At 49.9% G+C, this 22,816-nt stretch overlaps 1 protein-coding gene across 1 annotated transcript in view; it reads left to right on the forward strand.

The window, feature by feature from the left end:
* Window positions 1-6: 6 nt before the first annotated feature.
* The window catches only part of LOC119961323 (tonsoku-like protein), a 32,266-nt gene continuing 9,456 nt past the window's right edge, over window positions 7-22,816 (forward strand). The window contains exons 1-6 of the mRNA XM_038788717.1: window positions 7-75; window positions 10,763-11,745; window positions 12,605-12,711; window positions 15,481-15,637; window positions 16,491-16,569; window positions 18,774-19,081. Of these exons, the coding sequence (XP_038644645.1) occupies window positions 11,596-11,745; window positions 12,605-12,711; window positions 15,481-15,637; window positions 16,491-16,569; window positions 18,774-19,081 (801 nt within the window). The 5' untranslated portion in view covers window positions 7-75; window positions 10,763-11,595. The remainder of the gene's footprint in view (window positions 76-10,762; window positions 11,746-12,604; window positions 12,712-15,480; window positions 15,638-16,490; window positions 16,570-18,773; window positions 19,082-22,816) is intronic.

A 22,816-nucleotide genomic window follows, 5' to 3' on the forward strand; every position in this document is an offset into this window, starting at 1 on the left:
TCAAACACCTTGACCAGGACACCAAGCAGCAATGTAAACACGTGGAGAGACTGCTAAAGAGTAGCTCGAACAGAGGTGAGGAGTGACACTCAGCTCAGTGTCTGTTTCCGAGAATATTACTGCTTCACGGTCTCCCACCGTAACCTCCATTCCATTAGCAAAATCTCCCACTGTAACCTCCATTCCATTACCGAAATCTCCCACCGTAACCTCCATTCCATTACCGAAATCTCCCACTGTAACCTCCATTCCATTATCGAAATCTCCCACCGTAACCCCCATTCCGTTACCGAAATCTCCCACTGTAACCTCCATTCCATTATCGAAATCTCCCACCGTAACCTCCATTCCATTACTGAAATCTCCCACTGTAACCTCCATTCCATTACCGAAATCTCCCACTGTAACCTCCATTCCGTTACTGAAATCTCCCACTGTAACCTCCATTCCGTTACTGAAATCTCCCACCGTAACCTCCATTCCATTACGGAAATCTCCCACCGTAACCTCCATTCCATTACCGAAATCTCCCACCATAACCTCCATTCCGTTACTGAAATCTCCCACTGTAACCTCCATTCCGTTACTGAAATCTCCCACTGTAACCTCCATTCCATTACTGAAATCTCCCACTGTAACCTCCATTCCATTACGGAAATCTCCCACTGTAACCCCCATTCCATTACCGAAATCTCCCACTGTAACCTCCATTCCGTTACTCAAATCTCCCACTGTAACCTCCATTCCATTACTGAAATCTCCCACTGTAACCTCCATTCCATTATCGAAATCTCCCACTGTAACCTCCATTCCATTACCGAAATCTCCCACTGTAACCTCTATTCCGTAACCGAAATCTCCCACCGTAACCTCCATTCCATTATCGAAATCTCCCACTGTAACCTCCATTCCGTTACCGAAATCTCCCACTGTAACCTCCATTCCGTTACCGAAATCTCCCACTGTAACCTCCATTCCGTTACCGAAATCTCCCACCGTAACCTCCATTCCATTACCGAAATCTCCCACTGTAACCTCCATTCCATTACCGAAATCTCCCACCGTAACCTCCATTCCATTACCGAAATCTCCCACTGTAACCTCCATTCCATTACTGAAATCTCCCACTGTAACCTCCATTCCGTTACTGAAATCTCCCACTGTAACCTCCATTCCATTACCGAAATCTCCCACTGTAACCTCCATTCCGTTACTGAAATCTCCCACTGTAACCTCCATTCCGTTACCGAAATCTCCCACTGTAACCTCCATTCCATTATCGAAATCTCCCACCGTAACCTCCATTCCATTACTGAAATCTCCCACTGTAACCTCCATTCCATTATCGAAATCTCCCACTGTAACCTCCATTCCATTACTGAAATCTCCCACTGTAACCTCTATTCCATTATCGAAATCTCCCACTGTAACCTCCATTCCGTAACCGAAATCTCCCACCGTAACCTCCATTCCGTAACCGAAATCTCCCACTGTAACCTCCATTCCATTACCGAAATCTCCCACCGTAACCTCCATTCCGTTACCGAAATCTCCCACTGTAACCTCCATTCCATTACTGAAATCTCCCACTGTAACCTCCATTCCATTACCGAAATCTCCCACTGTAACCTCCATTCCATTACTGAAATCTCCCACTGTAACCTCCATTCCATTACCGAAATCTCCCACTGTAACCTCCATTCCATTACCGAAATCTCCCACTGTAACCTCCATTCCATTACCGAAATCTCCCACTGTAACCTCCATTCCATTATCGAAATCTCCCACTGTAACCTCCATTCCGTTACCGAAATCTCCCACTGTAACCTCCATTCCATTACTGAAATCTCCCACCGTAACCTCCATTCCATTACCGAAATCTCCCACTGTAACCTCCATTCCATTATCGAAATCTCCCACCGTAACCTCCATTCCATTACTGAAATCTCCCACTGTAACCTCCATTCCATTACTGAAATCTCTCACTGTAATCTCCATTCCGTTACTGAAATCTCCCACCGTAACCTCCATTCCATTACGGAAATCTCCCACCGTAACCTCCATTCCATTACCGAAATCTCCCACCGTAACCTCCATTCCGTTACTGAAATCTCCCACTGTAACCTCCATTCCGTTACTGAAATCTCCCACTGCAACCTCCATTCCATTACTGAAATCTCCCACTGTAACCTCCATTCCATTACGGAAATCTCCCACTGTAACCCCCATTCCGTTACCGAAATCTCCCACTGTAACCTCCATTCCGTTACTGAAATCTCCCACTGTAACCTCCATTCCATTACTGAAATCTCCCACTGTAACCTCCATTCCATTACCGAAATCTCCCACTGTAACCTCTATTCCGTAACCGAAATCTCCCACCGTAACCTCCATTCCATTATCGAAATCTCCCACTGTAACCTCCATTCCGTTACCGAAATCTCCCACTGTAACCTCCATTCCGTTACCGAAATCTCCCACCGTAACCTCCATTCCATTACCGAAATCTCCCACTGTAACCTCCATTCCATTACCGAAATCTCCCACCGTAACCTCCATTCCATTACCGAAATCTCCCACTGTAACCTCCATTCCATTACTGAAATCTCCCACTGTAACCTCCATTCCGTTACTGAAATCTCCCACTGTAACCTCCATTCCATTACCAAAATCTCCCACTGTAACCTCCATTCCGTTACTGAAATCTCCCACTGTAACCTCCATTCCGTTACCGAAATCTCCCACTGTAACCTCCATTCCATTATCGAAATCTCCCACCGTAACCTCCATTCCATTACTGAAATCTCCCACTGTAACCTCCATTCCATTATCGAAATCTCCCTCTGTAACCTCCATTCCATTACTGAAATCTCCCACTGTAACCTCTATTCCATTATCGAAATCTCCCACTGTAACCTCCATTCCGTAACCGAAATCTCCCACCGTAACCTCCATTCCGTAACCGAAATTTCCCACTGTTACCTCCATTCCATTATCGAAATCTCCCACTGTAACCTTCATTCCATTACCGAAATCTCCCACCGTAACCTCCATTCCATTACCGAAATCTCCCACTGTAACCTCCATTCCATTACTGAAATCTCCCACTGTAACCTCCATTCCGTTACCGAAATCTCCCACTGTAACCTCCATTCCATTACGGAAATCTCCCACTGTAACCTCCATTCCGTTATCGAAATCTCCCACTGTAACCTCCATTCCATCACTGAAATCTCCCACTGTAACCTCCATTCTGCTACCGAAATCTCCCACCGTAACCTCCATTCCATTACCGAAATCTCCCACTGTAACCTCCATTCCATTACCGAAATCTCCCACTGTAACCTCCATTCCGTTACTGAAATCTCCCACTGTAACCTCCATTCCGTAACCGAAATCTCCCACTGTAACCCCCATTCCGTTACTGAAATCTCCCACTGTAACCTCCATTCCATTACCGAAATCTCCCACTGTAACCTCCATTCCGTTACCGAAATCTCCCACCGTAACCTCCATTCCATTACTGAAATCTCTCACCGTAACCCCCATTCCATTACTGAAATCTCCCACCGTAACCCCCATTCCGTTACTGAAATCTCCCACTGTAACCTCCATTCCGTTACCGAAATCTCCCACCGTAACCCCCATTCCATTACCGAAATCTCCCACCGTAACCCCCATTCCGTTACCGAAATCTCCCACTGTAACCTCCATTCCATTACCGATATCTCCCACTGTAACCTCCATTCCGTTACTGAAATCTCCCACTGTAACCTCCATTCCATTACCGAAATCTCCCACTGTAACCTCCATTCAATTACCGAAATCTCCCACTGTAACCTCCATTCCATTACCGAAATCTCCCACTGTAACCTCCATTCCATTACTGAAATCTCCCACTGTAACCTCCATTCCATTACCAAAATCTCCCACCGTAACCCCCATTCCATTACCGAAATCTCCCACTGTAACCTCCATTCCATTACCGAAATCTCCCACTGTAACCTCCATTCCATTATCGAAATCTCCCACTGTAACCTCCATTCCATTACTGAAATCTCCCACTGTAACCTCCATTCCATTACCGAAATCTCCCACTGTAACCTCCATTCCATTATCGAAATCTCCCGCTGTAACCTCCATTCCGTTACTGAAATCTCCTACCGTAACCTCCATTCCGTTACCGAAATCGCCCACTGTAACCTCCATTCCATTACTAAAATCTCCCACTGTAACCTCCATTCCATTATCGAAATCTCCCGCTGTAACCTCCATTCCATTACCGAAATCTCCCACCGTAACCTCCATTCCGTTACTGAAATCTCCCACTGTAACCTCCATTCCGTTATCGAAATCTCCCACTGTAACCTCCATTCCATGACCGAAATCTCCCACCGTAACCCCCATTCCATTATCGAAATCTCCCACTGTAACCTCCATTCCATTACTGAAATCTCTCACTGTAACCTCCATTCCGTTACTGAAATCTCCCACCGTAACCCCCATTCCTTTATCGAAATCTCCCACTGTAACCTCCATTCCATTATCGAAATCTCCCACTGTAACCTCCATTCCATTATCGAAATCTCCCAGCGTAACCTCCATACCGTTACCGAAATCTCCCACTGTAACCTCCATTCCATTACCGAAATCTCCCACCGTAACCTCCATTCCATTACTGAAATCTTCCACCGTAACCTCCATTCCATTACCGAAATCTCCCACTGTAACCTCCATTCCATTACCGAAATCTCCCACCGTAACCTCCATTCCGTTACCGAAATCTCCCACCGTAACCCCCATTCCATTACCAAAATCTCCCACTGTAACCACCATTCCGTTACTGAAATCTCTCACTGTAACCTCCATTCCATTACTGAAATCTCCCACTGTAACCCCCATTCCATTACCGAAATCTCCCACTGTAACCTCCATTCCGTTACTGAAATCTCCCACTGTAACCTCTATTCCGTTACTGAAATCTCCCACCGTAACCTCCATTCCATTACTGAAATCTCCCACTGTAACCTCCATTCCATTATCGAAATCTCCCACTGTAACCTCCATTCCATTACCGAAATCTCCCACTGTAACCTCTATTCCGTAACCGAAATCTCCCACCGTAACCTCCATTCCATTATCGAAATCTCCCACTGTAACCTCCATTCCGTTACCGAAATCTCCCACTGTAACCTCCATTCCGTTACCGAAATCTCCCACCGTAACCTCCATTCCATTATCGAAATCTCCCACTGTAACCTCCATTCCATTACCGAAATCTCCCACTGTAACCTCCATTCCATTATCGAAATCTCCCACCGTAACCTCCATTCCATTACTGAAATCTCCCACTGTAACCTCCATTCCATTATCGAAATCTCCCACTGTAACCTCCATTCCGTTACCGAAATCTCCCACCGTAACCCCCATTCCATTACTGAAATCTCTCACCGTAACCCCCATTCCATTACTGAAATCTCCCACCGTAACCCCCATTCCATTACTGAAATCTCCCACTGTAACCTCCATTCCGTTACCGAAATCTCCCACCGTAACCCCCATTCCATTACCGAAATCTCCCACCGTAACCCCCATTCCATTACCGAAATCTCCCACTGTAACCTCCATTCCATTACTGAAATCTCCCACTGTAACCTCCATTCCATTACTGAAATCTCCCACTGTAACCTCCATTCCATTATCGAAATCTCCCACTGTAACCTCCATTCCATTACTGAAATCTCTCACTGTAACCTCCATTCCGTTACTGAAATCTCCCACCTTAACCCCCATTCCATTATCGAAATCTCCCACTGTAACCTCCATTCCATTATCGAAATCTCCCACTGTAACCTCCATTCCATTATCGAAATCTCCCACCGTAACCTCCATACCGTTACCGAAATCTCCCACTGTAACCTCCATTCCATTACCGAAATCTCCCACCGTAACCTCAATTCCATTACTGAAATCTCCCACCGTAACCTCCATTCCATTACCGAAATCTCCCACTGTAACCTCCATTCCGTTACTGAAATCTCTCACTGTAACCTCCATTCCATTACTGAAATCTCCCACTAACCTCCATTCCATTATCGAAATCTCCCACCGTAACCCCCATTCCATTACTGAAATCTCCCACTGTAACCCCCATTCCATTATCGAAATCTCCCACTGTAACCTCCATTCCGTTACTGAAATCTCCCACTGTAACCTCCATTCCATTACCGAAATCTCCCACCGTAACCTCTATTCCATTACCGAAATCTCCCACCGTAACCTCCATTCCATTACTGAAATCTCCCACTGTAACCTCCATTCCATTACTGAAATCTCCCACTGTAACCTCCATTCCATTACTGAAATCTCCCACCGTAACCCCCATTCCATTACCGAAATCTCCCACCGTAACCCCCATTCCATTACCGAAATCTCCCACTGTAACCTCCATTCCGTTACCGAAATCGCCCACTGTAACCTCCATACCGTTACCGAAATCTCCCACTGTAACCTCCATTCCATTATCGAAATCTCCCACTGTAACCTCCATTCCATTACTGAAATCTCTCACTGTAACCTCCATTCCGTTACTGAAATCTCCCACTGTAACCCCCATTCCATTATCGAAATCTCCCACCGTAACCCCCATTCCATTATCGAAATCTCCCACTGTAACCTCCATTCCATTATCGAAATCTCCCACTGTAACCTCCATTCCATTATCGAAATCTCCCACCGTAACCTCCATACCGTTACCGAAATCTCCCACTGTAACCTCCATTCCATTACCGAAATCTCCCACCGTAACCTCAATTCCATTACTGAAATCTCCCACCGTAACCCCCATTCCATTATCGAAATCTCCCACTGTAACCTCCATTCCGTTACTGAAATCTCCCACTGTAACCTCCATTCCATTACCGAAATCTCCCACCGTAACCTCTATTCCATTACCGAAATCTCCCACCGTAACCTCCATTCCATTACTGAAATCTCCCACCGTAACCCCCATTCCATTACTGAAATCTCCCACTGTAACCTCCATTCCGTTACCGAAATCTCCCACCGTAACCCCCATTCCATTACCGAAATCTCCCACCGTAACCCCCATTCCATTACCGAAATCTCCCACTGTAACCTCCATTCCATTACTGAAATCTCCCACTGTAACCTCCATTCCATTACTGAAATCTCCCACTGTAACCTCCATTCCATTATCGAAATCTCCCACTGTAACCTCCATTCCATTACTGAAATCTCTCACTGTAACCTCCATTCCGTTACTGAAATCTCCCACCGTAACCCCCATTCCATTATCGAAATCTCCCACCGTAACCCCCATTCCATTATCGAAATCTCCCACTGTAACCTCCATTTCATTATCGAAATCTCCCACTGTAACCTCCATTCCATTATCGAAATCTCCCACCGTAACCTCCATACCGTTACCGAAATCTCCCACTGTAACCTCCATTCCATTACCGAAATCTCCCACCGTAACCTCAATTCCATTACTGAAATCTCCCACCGTAACCTCCATTCCATTACCGAAATCTCCCACTGTAACCTCCATTCCGTTACTGAAATCTCTCACTGTAACCTCCATTCCATTACTGAAATCTCCCACTGTAACCTCCATTCCATTATCGAAATCTCCCACCGTAACCCCCATTCCATTACTGAAATCTCCCACCGTAACCCCCATTCCATTATCGAAATCTCCCACTGTAACCTCCATTCCGTTACTGAAATCTCCCACTGTAACCTCCATTCCATTACCGAAATCTCCCACCGTAACCTCTATTCCATTACCGAAATCTCCCACCGTAACCTCTATTCCATTACCGAAATCTCCCACCGTAACCTCCATTCCATTACTGAAATCTCCCACTGTAACCTCCATTCCATTACTGAAATCTCCCACTGTAACCTCCATTCCATTACTGAAATCCCCCACCGTAACCCCATTCCATTACCGAAATCTCCCACCGTAACCCCCATTCCATTACCGAAATCTCCCACTGTAACCTCCATTCCGTTACCGAAATCGCCCACTGTAACCTCCATACCGTTACCGAAATCTCCCACTGTAACCTCCATTCCATTATCGAAATCTCCCACTGTAACCTCCATTCCATTACTGAAATCTCTCACTGTAACCTCCATTCCGTTACTGAAATCTCCCACTGTAACCCCCATTCCATTATCGAAATCTCCCACCGTAACCCCCATTCCATTATCGAAATCTCCCACTGTAACCTCCATTCCATTATCGAAATCTCCCACTGTAACCTCCATTCCATTATCGAAATCTCCCACCGTAACCTCCATACCGTTACCGAAATCTCCCACTGTAACCTCCATTCCATTACCGAAATCTCCCACCGTAACCTCAATTCCATTACTGAAATCTCCCACCGTAACCCCCATTCCATTATCGAAATCTCCCACTGTAACCTCCATTCCGTTACTGAAATCTCCCACTGTAACCTCCATTCCATTACCGAAATCTCCCACCGTAACCTCTATTCCATTACCGAAATCTCCCACCGTAACCTCCATTCCATTACTGAAATCTCCCACCGTAACCCCCATTCCATTACTGAAATCTCCCACTGTAACCTCCATTCCGTTACCGAAATCTCCCACCGTAACCCCCATTCCATTACCGAAATCTCCCACCGTAACCCCCATTCCATTACCGAAATCTCCCACTGTAACCTCCATTCCGTTACCGAAATCGCCCACTGTAACCTCCATACCGTTACCGAAATCTCCCACTGTAACCTCCATTCCATTATCGAAATCTCCCACTGTAACCTCCATTCCATTACTGAAATCTCTCACTGTAACGTCCATTCCGTTACTGAAATCTCCCACCGTAACCCCCATTCCATTATCGAAATCTCCCACCGTAACCCCCATTCCATTATCGAAATCTCCCACTGTAACCTCCATTCCATTATCGAAATCTCCCACTGTAACCTCCATTCCATTATCGAAATCTCCCACCGTAACCTCCATACCGTTACCGAAATCTCCCACTGTAACCTCCATTCCATTACCGAAATCTCCCACCGTAACCTCAATTCCATTACCGAAATCTCCCACCGTAACCTCCATTCCATTACTGAAATCTCCCACTGTAACCTCCATTCCATTATCGAAATCTCCCACCGTAACCCCCATTCCATTACTGAAATCTCCCACCGTAACCCCCATTCCATTATCGAAATCTCCCACTGTAACCTCCATTCCGTTACTGAAATCTTCCACTGTAACCTCCATTCCATTACCGAAATCTCCCACCGTAACCTCTATTCCATTACCGAAATCTCCCACCGTAACCTCCATTCCATTACTGAAATCTCCCACTGTAACCTCCATTCCATTACTGAAATCTCCCACTGTAACCTCCATTCCATTACTGAAATCTCCCACCTTGACCTCTATTCGGTTATCGAAACCTCCCACCGTAACCCTGTATGCTTCAACCGATGCCAATGCTTCTGTAGTACATTGTATATATTTTGTTCCCCTATTATGTATTCTAATGTATTTTCTTGAATTCTGTTTAATTCCCTTTTCTTCCCATGTACTGAATGATCTGTTGAGCTGCTTGCAGAAAAATACTTTTCACTGTACCTCGGTACACATGACAATAAACAAATCCAATCCAATCTATTCCTTTACCGTCTTGTGTTTATGTAGGTTCAACTTAAATACATTGACCAAATTCATCTCCCTGTGGGTGCGGGTTCCACACTCTCCCCATCCCTGGGTAAACACCTTCCTCCTGAATTCCTGATTGGATTTATTACAATCACAGATTTGTTACAGTGCAGAAGGAGACCATTCAGCCCATTGAGTGAGTTTGTACTGCCTGTCTGAATGGGACATTGGTGACTAACTCATATTGATGGTCTCCATGCTTCCCCCTGTTAGAGGAAGCACGTTCTCCGAATCCCCCTGGTCAAAAGCTATCAGAATTTCAAAGAGCTCTATCGGGTTAGCCCTTGGCCTGTTTTTTCCAGGATTATGGGGCCTGTCAGCCTTGTCCTGGCTCATGGTGTCTGCACTGACCGAGCACCTAAATCAGTGTCTCAGTCCACAGCTCCCAACCATAAAGGCTCCACTAAACCCCCAGCATCACAGCACTGCAAACACAGCAAAGGGAGGTTCAATCTAACCCCGCGCTGTCCCTGTCCTGGGAGTGTTTGATGGGGACAGTGTAGAGGGAGCTTTACTCTGTATCTAACCCCGTGCTGTCCCTGTCCTGGGAGTGTTTGATGGGGACAGTGTAGAGGGAGCTTTACTCTGTATCTAACCCCGTGCTGTACCTGTCCTGGGAGTGTTTGATGGGGACAGTGTAGAGGGAGCTTTACTCTGTATCTAACCCCGTGCTGTACCTGTCCTGGGAGTGTTTGATGGGGACAGTGTAGAGGGATCTTTACTCTGTATCTAACCCCGTGCTGTACCTGTCCTGGGAGTGTTTGATGGGGACAGTGTAGGGGGAGCTTTACTCTGTATCTAACCCCGTGCTGTGCCTGTCCTGGGAGTGTTTGATGGGGACAGTGTAGAGGGAGCTTTACTCTGTATCTAACACCGTGCTGTACCTGTCCTGGGAGTGTTTGATGGGGACAGTGTAGAGGCAGCTTTACTCTGTATCTAACACCGTGCTGTACCTGTCCTGGGAGTTTTTGATGAGGACAGTGTAGAGGGAGCTTAATCTGTTCTTATTTGCTTTTGTTCCTTTCCCCAGGCGAGCTGCCCGTCCAGGATCTTCGCGAGAGTGACCTTTTTGATTCTGAAACTTCACAGCCACTTGAACTATTAGAGCTGCCTGTCCCTCCTTCCAGCTCGCGTCCCGTGGCAGCGGAGAGCAGAAATTACCAGAGGGAGTCGGGAGCCTTGTGTCGAAGCAGGCAGAAATCCAGCACTGTCCCCCTGACCCAGGGCCGGGTGGCCCGGGGGCTTGCCCACAGCACTGCCGATGCCCCTGGGATCCCTCTGAGCTCCAGTCCGCAGACGGGTGCGCGACACCGGCTGGATTGTTCCTCCTTCGGTGAGGACGAATCTTCGGAAGAGGATCTCGCTATCGAACGATTCCAACCGGTGAAGAAGCGGCACAGGGTGATAGGTCAAAGGTCACCCACTACCAGCGGCGACGCGGCACCTCCGGATGATGCTGGGAGTCAGGAAGAGGTGAGCGAGTGGCCTTCTCCCGGGACAGGCCAGAACGCTGATTCGGACATTCCGAGTGTTGGGACATCAGCCTACCGACAGGCTATCCGGAATTTAGGCAGTGCAAAATCCAGGATTGTGTCCAAAACTTTAGCAGAGACGTGCCACAACGCAGAGCCAGCCGCAGGGAAATCGGCGCTGATCCCCAGCAGTGAGTATGTGGAGGACAGTTGGCTGGAGGATGACCTGGGCAGCAGCCGGACCAGGAAGCGAGGTCGGGAGCACAGCTGGCTGGACATTCCCACCGGGCCGGAGGAATCCGGCCACGGCAGTGACACTGACCTCTGCCCGAGTTCGGAGCTCCGTCAATCCAGTGAGAGGCTCGCCCTGCAGAAAAAGCGATCGAGGCAGATGCGCATGACGCAGATAGTGGACCGGGCTGTGGTTGGGAGGACGAGAAACAACAAGGGCAGCACAAAGACCGTGGTCAACAACTCTGTTCCCCGTACCTCTGAGATCATCTACACACCTCTCCAGCCAATCGCACCTTCCAATTCAGCGGTAACGTATCAAACTTTCCTTCCCCATTTCACAACCTCACCTCACCATTAACAAGAAACACATTCTACACAACAGCCTCCCCCTTTGTGGTTCCTGCCGGCACCGGCCCCCACCAGCCCCTGGCCCCTGCCGTCCCCTATAGGTCTATGCTCAGTAATCCATCGATCCTCCCCAGTTACCTGGTAGTTAGCAGCTTTGTGCTCAGTAATCCATCGATCCTCTCCAGTTTCCTGGTAGTTAGCAGCTTTGTACTCGGTAATCCATCGATCCTCTCCAGTTACCTGGTAGTTAGCAGCTTTGTGCTCGGTAATCCATCGATCCTCTCCAGTTTCCTGGTAGTTAGCAGCTTTGTGCTCGGTAATCCATCGATCCTCTCCAGTTACCTGGTAGTTAGCAGCTTTCTGCTCGGTAATCCATCGACCCACTCCAGTTACCTGATAGTTAGCAGTTTTGTGCTCAGTAATCCATCGACCCACTCCAGTTACCTGGTAGCTAGCAGCTTTCTGCTCGGTAATCCATCAATCCTCTACAGTTACCTGGTAGTTAGCAGCTTTCTGCGCGGATATCCATGGATCCTCTCCGGTTACTCGGTAGTTAGCAGCTTTTTGCTTGGTAATCCATTGATCCTCTCCAGTTACTCGGTAGTTAGCAGCTTTTTGCTCGGTAATCCATCGATCCTCTACAGTTACCTGGTAGTTAGCAGCTTTTTGCTTGGTAATCCATTGATCCTCTCCGGTTACTCGGTAGTTAGCAGGTTTCTGTAGTTAGCAGGTTTCTGCTCGGTAATCCATCGATCCTCTCCTGTTACTCAGTAGTTAGCAGCTTTCTGCTCGGTAATCCAGTTCCTGTCTCTCACTAGGTCACAGTTGGACCGTTTACACCGCCTATCAACTCAATGATGCCTCCATCAATCAGAGTGAGGGTCAAAGTTCAGGATAACACCTTCCTGATCCCGATACCACACAGGTACGTAACAACGTTCAGGGTGTGCAATCTGTTCAGGGAGAGCAGTAGTTGTGTGGGAGATTTTTTTAGGACACACCAGAACAGCCTTCTCTCGCCCGCCTCACCATATCCTTCTATTCCTTTCTTTCTCCTGTTTATCCAGCCTCCCCCTTCAATGTATCGTCAATATTCACCTCAACCGCTCTCCGTGGGAGCGAGTCCCACATCCTCCCCACTCCCTGTGGGAGCGAGTCCCACATCCTCCCCACTCCCTGTGGGAGCGAGTCCCACATCCTCCCCACTCCCTGTGGGAGCGAGTCCCACATCCTCCCCACTCCCTGTGGGAGCGAGTCCCACATCCTCCCCACTCCCTGTGGGAGCGAGTCCCACATCCTCCCCACTCCCTGTGGGAGCGACTCCCACATTCTCCCCACTCCCTGTGGGAGCGAGTCCCACATTCTCCCCACTCCCTGTGGGAGCGACTCCCACATTCTCCCCACTCCCTGTGGGAGCGAGTCCCACATTCTCCCCACTCCCTGTGGGAGCGAGTCCCACATTCTCCCCACTCCCTGTGGGAGCGACTCCCACATTCTCCCCACTCCCTGTGGGAGCGACTCCCACATTCTCCCCACTGCCTGTGGGAGCGACTCCCACATTCTCCCCACTCCCTGTGGGAGCGAGTCCCACATTCTCCCCACTGCCTGTGGGAGCGAGTCCCACATTCTCCCCACTGCCTGTGGGAGCGAGTCCCACATCCTCCCCACTCCCTGTGGGAGCGAGTCCCACATCCTCCCCACTCCCTGTGGGAGCGAGTCCCACATCCTCCCCACTCCCTGTGGGAGCGAGTCCCACATCCTCCCCACTCCCTGTGGGAGCGAGTCCCACATTCTCCCCACTCCCTGTGGGAGCGAGTCCCACATTCTCCCCACTCCCTGTGGGAGCGAGTCCCACATTCTCCCCACTCCCTGTGGGAGCGACTCCCACATTCTCCCCACTCCCTGTGGGAGCGACTCCCACATTCTCCCCACTGCCTGTGGGAGCGACTCCCACATTCTCCCCACTCCCTGTGGGAGCGAGTCCCACATTCTCCCCACTGCCTGTGGGAGCGAGTCCCACATTCTCCCCACTGCCTGTGGGAGCGACTCCCACATTCTCCCCACTCCCCGTGGGAGCGACTCCCACATTCTCCCCACTCCCCGTGGGAGCGAGTCCCACATTCTCCCCACTCCCCGTGGGAGCGAGTCCCACATTCTCCCCACTCCCCGTGGGAGCGAGTCCCACATTCTCCCCACTCCCCGTGGGAGCGACTCCCACATTCTCCCCACTCCCTGTGGGAGCGACTCCCACATTCTCCCCACTGCCTGTGGGAGCGAGTCCCACATCCTCCCCACTCCCTGTGGGAGCGAGTCCCACATCCTCCCCACTCCCTGTGGGAGCGAGTCCCACATCCTCCCCACTCCCTGTGGGAGCGAGTCCCACATCCTCCCCACTCCCTGAGTGAGCGTGTCCCACATCCTCCCCACTCCCTGTGGGAGCGAGTCCCACATCCTCCCCACTCCCTGTGGGAGCGAGTCCCACATCCTCCCCACTCCCTGTGGGAGCGAGTCCCACATTCTCCCCACTCCCTGTGGGAGCGAGTCCCACATTCTCCCCACTCCCTGTGGGAGCGAGTCCCACATTCTCCCCACTCCCTGTGGGAGCGAGTCCCACATTCTCCCCACTCCCTGTGGGAGCGAGTCCCACATTCTCCCCACTCCCTGTGGGAGCGAGTCCCACATTCTCCCCACTCCCTGTGGGAGCGAGTCCCACATTCTCCCCACTCCCTGTGGGAGCGAGTCCCACATTCTCCCCACTCCCTGTGGGAGCGAGTCCCACATTCTCCCCACTCCCTGTGGGAGCGAGTCCCACATTCTCCCCACTCCCTGTGGGAGCGAGTCCCACATTCTCCCCACTCCTGTGGGAGCGAGTCCCACATTCTCCCCACTCCCTGTGGGAGCGAGTCCCACATTCTCCCCACTCCCTGTGGGAGCGAGTCCCACATTCTCCCCACTCCCTGTGGGAGCGAGTCCCACATTCTCCCCACTCCCTGTGGGAGCGACTCCCACATTCTCCCCACTCCCTGTGGGAGCGACTCCCACATTCTCCCCACTCCCTGTGGGAGCGAGTCCCACATTCTCCCCACTCCCCGTGGGAGCGAGTCCCACATTCTCCCCACTCCCCGTGGGAGCGAGTCCCACATTCTCCCCACTCCCTGTGGGAGCGAGTCCCACATTCTCCCCACTCCCCGTGGGAGCGACTCCCACATTCTCCCCACTCCCCGTGGGAGCGACTCCCACATTCTCCCCACTCCCCGTGGGAGCGACTCCCACATTCTCCCCACTCCCCGTGGGAGCGAGTCCCATATTCTCCCCACTCCCTGTGGGAGCGAGTCCCACATTCTCCCCACTCCCTGTGGGAGCGAGTCCCACATTCTCCCCACTCCCTGTGGGAGCGAGTCCCACATTCTCCCCACTCCCTGTGGGAGTGAGTCCCACATTCTCCCCCACTCCCTGTGGGAGCGAGTCCTACATTCTCCCCCACTCCCCCTGGGAGCGAGTCCCATATTCTCCCCACTCCCTGTGGGAGCGACTCCCACGTTCTCCCCACTCCCCAGCAATGGAGAAGCTGCCATTCTTCCTATGCGCTCTCTGGCCCACAACTCATTGTCACCCCACATGTCTCCTTCAATCCTCAGAACACCTCTCAGCCTCCAGTTTCAGCTCTGAGTTTAACCTCTCATAATCTCCACAGTGACAGTGAGGTGCGTACTGTGTCCTGGCTGGCTGAACAAGCTACCCAGAGATATTACCAGATGTGTGGACTGCGGCCTAAACTCTCACTGAAGAAGGAAGGGGCACTGCTCTCCCCGCAGGACCCCATCATCCACGTTCTACAGAGCAATGAGGAGGTAAGACCTGCGATCGCTGTCTCAACGCTTGGGCAGCTACAGAACAAAGCTCCCTCTACACTGTCCCCATCAAACACTCCCAGGACAGGTACAGCACGGGGTTAGATACAGAGTAAAGCTCCATCTACACTGTCCCCATCAAACACTCCCAGGACAGGTACAGCACGGAGTTAGATACAGAGTAAATCTCCCTCTACACTGTCCCCATCAAACACTCCCAGGACAGGTATAGCACGGGGTTAGATGCAGAGTAAAGCTCCCTCTATACTGTCCCCATCAAACTCTCCCAGGACAGATACAGCACGGGGTTAGATACAGAGTAAAGCTCCCTCTACACTGTCCCCATCAAACACTCCCAGGACAGGTACAGCACAGGGTTAGATACAGAGTAAAGCTCCCTCTACACTGTCCCCATCAAACACTCCCAGGACAGGTACAGCACGGGGTTAGATACAGAGTAAAGCTCCCTCTACACTGTCCCCATCAAACACTCCAGGACAGGTGCAGCACGGGGTTAGATACAGAGTAAAGCTCCCTCTGCACTGTCCCCATCAAACACTCCCAGGACAGGGACAGCAGGGGGTTAGATACAGAGTAAAGCTCCCTCTACACTGTCCCCATCAAACACTCCCAGGACAGGTACAGCACAGGGTTAGATACAGAGTAAAGCTCCCTCTACACTGTCCCCATCAAACACTCCCAGGGCAGGTACAGCACGGGGTTAGATACAGAGTAAAGCTCCCTCTACACTGAAGTTCCTGCTGCTTTTGCTGTTTACTGCTCTCTGCCTCTGGGTTGCACTGACCTTTGAACTGATGGAGAAATGAAGATCTGACCTATTTCTCATTTTCAGGTCCTGGCTGAGGTGCAGGCCTGGGATCTGCCGCCCCTCGTTGACAGATACACGAGGGCCTGTGACAGCCTGCGCCAAGGTAAGGAGGGAAACGGAACAGTCTGTAACACAGACGCGAGTCTCCCCATTTACTGATAATCTCTGTAATTTTGTCCAGAAAATCGATCTCCCCGGCCCTCTGCCACTCCAGTACTTGCTTCTCATGTATTCAACGATGTCTATCAGTGCACCATTGGCATTAAGAAGTCGTACAACACCAGGTTAAACTCGTAAGACTTCTTACTGTACTCATCCCAGCGCAACGCCGGCCTCTCCACATCATTGGCATTGAGACGTTGGAGCAGAAGTAGGCCATTTGGCCCATCGAGTCAGTGAGATCATGGTGGATCTGATCTAATTCTCAACCCCACTTTCCCGCCTTCTCCCCATAACCCTCCATCCCCTCCCTGGTTAAAAGTCTGTATCTCAGCCTTGAACAGTCATAACGGCGCAGCCTCCACAGCTCTCCGGGTCAAAAAATCTTCCTTTGCCGACAAAGTTTGTCTTTGATAGAGGTCATCGACTGCTCCATCCGGGGCTTTCCCACTGCCGCGACCTTTCCCCCCCTCAGCCATTCTCACAGCTGTTGCTGGGCCATAGATCCCCTCCAACTCCTTGGCCGGGTCTTCAACTGTGTTTTGCCGGGTCTGGGAGCCAGTACACATGTCACTCTTGGGGAGAACCTCTCCCTCTCCACCTTCCTGCAGGAGTTACCCCACTAACGGGTATAAAGTGCCCAAACCAACGTCTTTGAGCCAGAGCTGCCCTGTGTGCGACTCCTCACTCCATGGCCGCCACCGGAAGTCCCATCACCTACCCACCTTGTCACATCCTCAAAAAATTCACTGAAATTTGTTAGGCATGACCTCCCTCTGACAAAGCCACGCTGACTATTCCTGATCAAACCCGTCCCTCTCCAAGTGGAGATAGATTCTCTCCTTTAGAATCTTTTCCAGTAGTTTCCCCACACACTGACGTGAGACTCACTGGTCTGTAGTCCCCTGGCTTATCTCTACAGCCTTTCTTAAACAGTGGGACCACATTAGCTGCTCTCCAGTCCTCTGGCACCTCCCCCATGGCCAGAGAGGAATTAAACATTTGGGTCAGAGCCCCGGCAATCTCCTCCCTCGCCTCCGCCAGCACCTGGGGCACAATTCATCCGGACCTGGAGACTTGCCTGCCAATACCTTGACACTCCCGATTTTCTCAATAACCTCACGGTCTCTCTCCCCGAGTTCCATACCCACATCCTCATTCTCTTGGGTGAAGACAGATGTGAAATATTCATTCATCACCCCACCAATGTTCCCTTGCTATTTCTACATCCAACCATTCAGATTTTACAACTTCCGATCCAAGGTTATTTCTTGCTATTGTACTCGTTCCATCTCGTAGCTAACAAAGCTCCCCCACCACCCTCTCTTTCCTGCCTGGCCTTAGGAAAAGTCACATTTCCCCTGATTATTTAGCTCCCAGATTTTGGTCTCCTTGTAATCACGTCTCTGATGGCAAAAAGCTCGTACCCAATAACCTCAAATTGTGGCGTTTAATCACTTGGGGCGGGTGTCAGTACCTAAATAGCTGCCGTATGATGCTGCGACATATCTGTGCTTTGTAAGCCGACGTATCCCTTCTCCAGAACCCCCGCCCCCCTCGCTGCTTCTATTTAGTTTAAAGTCTTCTCCACCTCCCTGGTTTTGCGGTTTACAGGAACACTGGACCCAGCATGGTTCAGCTGTCGACCATCCCACCTGTCCAGCCCCCACTCCCCCCAGTCTGTGAGCCACGTTTTCACCTCTCTGATTTAATGTACCCGATGTCAATTTGCACACGTACTAATCCAGAGATTAAAACCTTGGTAATTCTGTTGGTTAATTTGGTGCCTAGCTCCTCAAACATTCTGCAAATTCTCTCTCCACGTATGTTTTTGGGAGTTATGTGGACCCCGACACTGGATGCTCGCCCTCCAAGTTCCTCTCCAGCCCTCTCTTTCTCGTGCGCGCTCTCTCTCGTGCGCGCTCGTGCTCTCTCTCTCTCGTGCGCGCTCTCTCTCTCGTGCGCGCTCTCTCTCTCTCTCTCTCTCTCTCTCTCTCTCTCTCTCTCTCTCTCTCGTGCGCGCTCTCTCTCTCGCGCGAGCTCTCTCTCTCCCCATTCCTGTGGGCTCTTTGCGATGGTTTCTCGGTTGTTGTCTCTGTGTAACCTTCCATCGTTTGTACCTTTTGTGGGACGTCTCCCTTCCTCTAGCTGTCAATGGGCTGGTGTTGAGGGCGTGTGAGGCCCAGGAGAGCAGTACCTGCTTCCGATTGTCCAACTTGTCCTTGAACAAGGAGCACCTGACCCCCATGCTGCGGGCCCTCAAACTCCAGACCGCCACCCGCCGACTCTGCCTTTCTGCCAACCGCCTCGGCGACGATGCCATGGACGAGCTGCTGGCCAGCCTGGTCACCATGCCCAACCTGACCCTGCTGGACCTGTCATCCAACTGCATCACACATGAAGGTCTGAGGAAGCTGTGTGACCCCAGCACGCCCTCCAGGGACACCCCCTTTCAGGTGAGTGTCTATCTGATTGGTGCTGCTACACTTACTGAAAGACTGTAGATTGTTCCGTGTAAATTTGAAGATTACCTGTTTAGTTCTACAGCAGTGGGGGAAAGATGGACACAGAATGTAAAACACTGAAACTAGCCAGTGAACCCAAGCAGTCAATGCTAATGTTTATACTCCACACAAACCTCTTCCCACCTTACCCCCCAGATCTATTCCCTTCAGATTCCTGTACGCACAAGCTTCCACTTAAATACATCAATTCACTACTTCAGCCGTTCCAAGTTCCACATTCTCACCACTGCCTGTGCGAAGACACTTCTCCCAGATTCTTGATCTGGTCTGACGGTGACAATCTTCGATTGATGTTCCCTTGTTCTGGAGACTGCCCCCCCCTGTCGACTCTGAGGTTTCCCTACTGAGAGGTGGTTGCTCTGTTTTTAACACTTTGGGAAGGAAATGAAATGAAATTAAAATCGCTTATTGTCAGTAGGCTTCAAATGAAGTTACTGTGAAAAGCCCCTAGTCGCCACATTCCAGTGCCTGTTTTGGGGAGGCTGGTATGGGAATCGAACCGTGCTGTTGGCCTGCCTGGGTCTGCTTTAAAAGCCAGCGATTTAGCCCAGTGTGCTAAACCAGCCCCTGTGAAGGCTTTGGAGAGAGAGCGGAAATGATTCCCGGGAATGGTCCCGGGATGAGGAACTTCAGCGATGAGGAGAGATCGGCGAGGTTGGGACTGTTCCGCTTGGAGAGCAGAAGGCTGGGAGGAGATTGGATAGAGATGTTCAACAACATCATGAGGGGGCTGGACAGCGGAGATCGGGAGAAACTGTTCCCGTTGGTGGAAGGACCTAGGACGAGAGGGCACAGATTTGAGGTCGTTGGCCAAAGGAGCGGTGGAGATGAGGGGAGCAACGTTTTCCGCAGTGAGGATGGGGAATGCATTGTCTAAGAGTGTGCTGGAGGTTCAATCGAGACGATCCAGGAGAATTATCGCTGGAGAGGGTCTGAGTAGGGTTTATGGGGCGAAGGCTGGGTAAGGAGCACTGGATGAACCAGCACAACGGTTCAAATCTTTTCCACCGTTAAAGAGAACAATCCATCTTCCTCCACTCTGTCCAGATGATTGTTCTCTATTTTCCTGCTGCACTTCCTGGTTCACTGTGGATGTTGGCATCTTCAGAATTATACCCCGGACTCCAGCTGGGGACCTGATCACAAACCTACAGAGGTTTCATTTGGCATTGAGTCCCAGTCAGAAAGTCACTTCTGGCTATTCATCCCATTGAGGACATGCTAGCTCCCCACGTTGTGATTCAGTCAATCCCACTACCCTGATCCATCCCTCAAGCCCTTAGAGTTTATTTCCTTTGTATCCATTTTGCAATCAGTGACTGTTTCCAGTTAAGCCGCCCTCCTGGGAAGCGAGTTCCAACTCGTTACTAACTGCTGCATCCAGAAGCATTCTCCTCACATTCTCCCTGTATCTGCGTCCCAAAATGTAAAATCTGTCTGCCATGCTCCTTGTTCAAATGATGTGGAGATGCCAGGGTTGGACTGGGGTGAGCACAGTAAGAAGTCTTACAACACCAGGTTAAAGTCCAACAGGTTTGTTTCAAACACGAGCTTTCGGAGCACTGCTCCTTCCTCAGGTGAATGAAGAGGTATGTTCCAAAAACATATATAGAGACAAATTCAAAGATGCCAGACAATGCTTAGAATGCGAGCGTTTGCAGGTAATTAAGGTTACTTCTCTGTCTGGATCTGTAAAGACTTAATTACCTGCAAATGCTCGCATTCTAAGCATTGTCTGGCATCTTTGACTTTGTCTATATATATATGTTTCTGGAACAAACCTCTTCATTCACCTGAGGAAGGAGCAGTGCAACGAAAGCTAGTGTTTGAAACAAACCTGTTGGACTTTAATCTGGTTTTGTAAGAATTCTTACCTTGTTCAAATGATGAACGCAAACAGTTGTTCCTGTCTACCCCTTCCCGAAAACTGTCACAATCTTGTCCACCTCTATCCAATGATAGAGAAATACAGCACAGAACAGGCCCTTCGGCCCACGATGTTGTGCCGAACTTTTGTCCTAGGTTAATCATAGATCATAGAATTTTGGACACTAAGGGCAATTTTTCATGGCCAATCCACCCAACCTGCACATCTTTGGACTGTGGGAGCAAACCGGAGTACCCGGAGGAAACCCATGCACGCACACTGGGAGGATGTGCAGACTCCACACAGACAATTACCCAAGCCGAAATCGAACCTGGGACCCAGGAGCTGTGAAGCAATTGTGCTATCCACAATGCTATAAGAACAAATTAATCTACACTCCATTATTCTACCCTAATCCATGTACCTATCCAATTGCCGCTTGAAGGTCCCTAACGTTTCCGACTCAACTACTTCCACAGGCAGTGCATTCCATGCCCCCACTACTCTCTGGGTAAAAAACCTACCTCTGACATCCCCTCTATATCTTCCACCATTCACCTTAAATTTATGTCCCTTTGTAATGGTTTGTTCCACCTGGGGAAAAAGTCTCTGACTGTCTACTCTATCTATTCTCCTGATCATCTTATAAACCTCTATCAAGTCGCCCCTCATCCTTCTCCATTCTAATGAGAAAAGGCCTAGCACCCTCAATCTTTCCTCGTAAGACCTACTCTCCATTCCAGGCAACACCCTGGTAAATCTCCTTTGCACCTTTTACAAAGCTTCCACATCCTTCCCAAAATGAGGTGACCAGAACTGCACACAGTACTCCAAATGTGGCCTTACCAAGGTTTTGTACAGCTGCATCATCACCTCACGGCTCTTAAATTCAATCCCTCTGCTAATGAACGCTAGCACACCATAGGCCTCCTTCACAGCTCTATCCACTTGAGTGACAACTTCCAAAAATCTATGAACATAGACCCCAAGATCTCTCTGCTCCTCCACATTGCCAAGAACCCTACCGTTAACCCTGTATTCCGCATTCATATTTGCCCTTCCAAAATGGACAACCTCACACTTGTCAGGGTTAAACTCCATCTGCCACTTCTCAGCCCAGCTCTGCGTCCTATCTATGTCTCTTTGCAGCCGACAACAGCCCCCCTCACTATCCTTAGCCCTAAGGAGAACGACCCAGCTTCTCCAACCCAAATACATGAGTAAAATCTCTCTACGCTGGAACCATGGAGTAAATCTCCTCCGCACCCTCTCAAGGACCCTCGCATCCTTCCAAACGTGTGGTGACCAGAACCGCACAGCATATTCTCTAGTTGGGGCCAAACCTGAGTTTTATAAAGGTTTAGCGTAGCTTCCTTGTTTTTGTACTGAATATCCCTATTTACTCAGCCGTACATCCTGTCAGCTTGAACTGCCACCTTCACAGATTTGTAAATGTGTACCCCGAGAGCGTCGGCTTTTGCTTTGTCCTTGAAATAATACCGTTAACATCATACTGCCTTTCTTATGTTGTTTCTCCCAAAGTACATCACTTCACACTTACCACATCAAACTGCATCTGCCATACCTCTGCCCATTTCATCACAGAGGTTTACAGCATGAAAACAGGCCCTTCAGCCCAATTTGTCCATGCCGCCCAGTTTGTACCATTAAGCTAGTCCCAATTGCCCGCATTGGGCCCATATCCCTCTATACCCAGCTTACCCATATAACTGTCTCAATGCTTTTTATACTCTCCTCTACTACTGCCTCTGGCAGCTCAGTCCAGACATTCAATGAAA

This window comes from Scyliorhinus canicula, unplaced genomic scaffold (assembly GCF_902713615.1).
Source record: "Scyliorhinus canicula unplaced genomic scaffold, sScyCan1.1, whole genome shotgun sequence".
Lineage (NCBI taxonomy): Eukaryota > Metazoa > Chordata > Chondrichthyes > Carcharhiniformes > Scyliorhinidae > Scyliorhinus > Scyliorhinus canicula.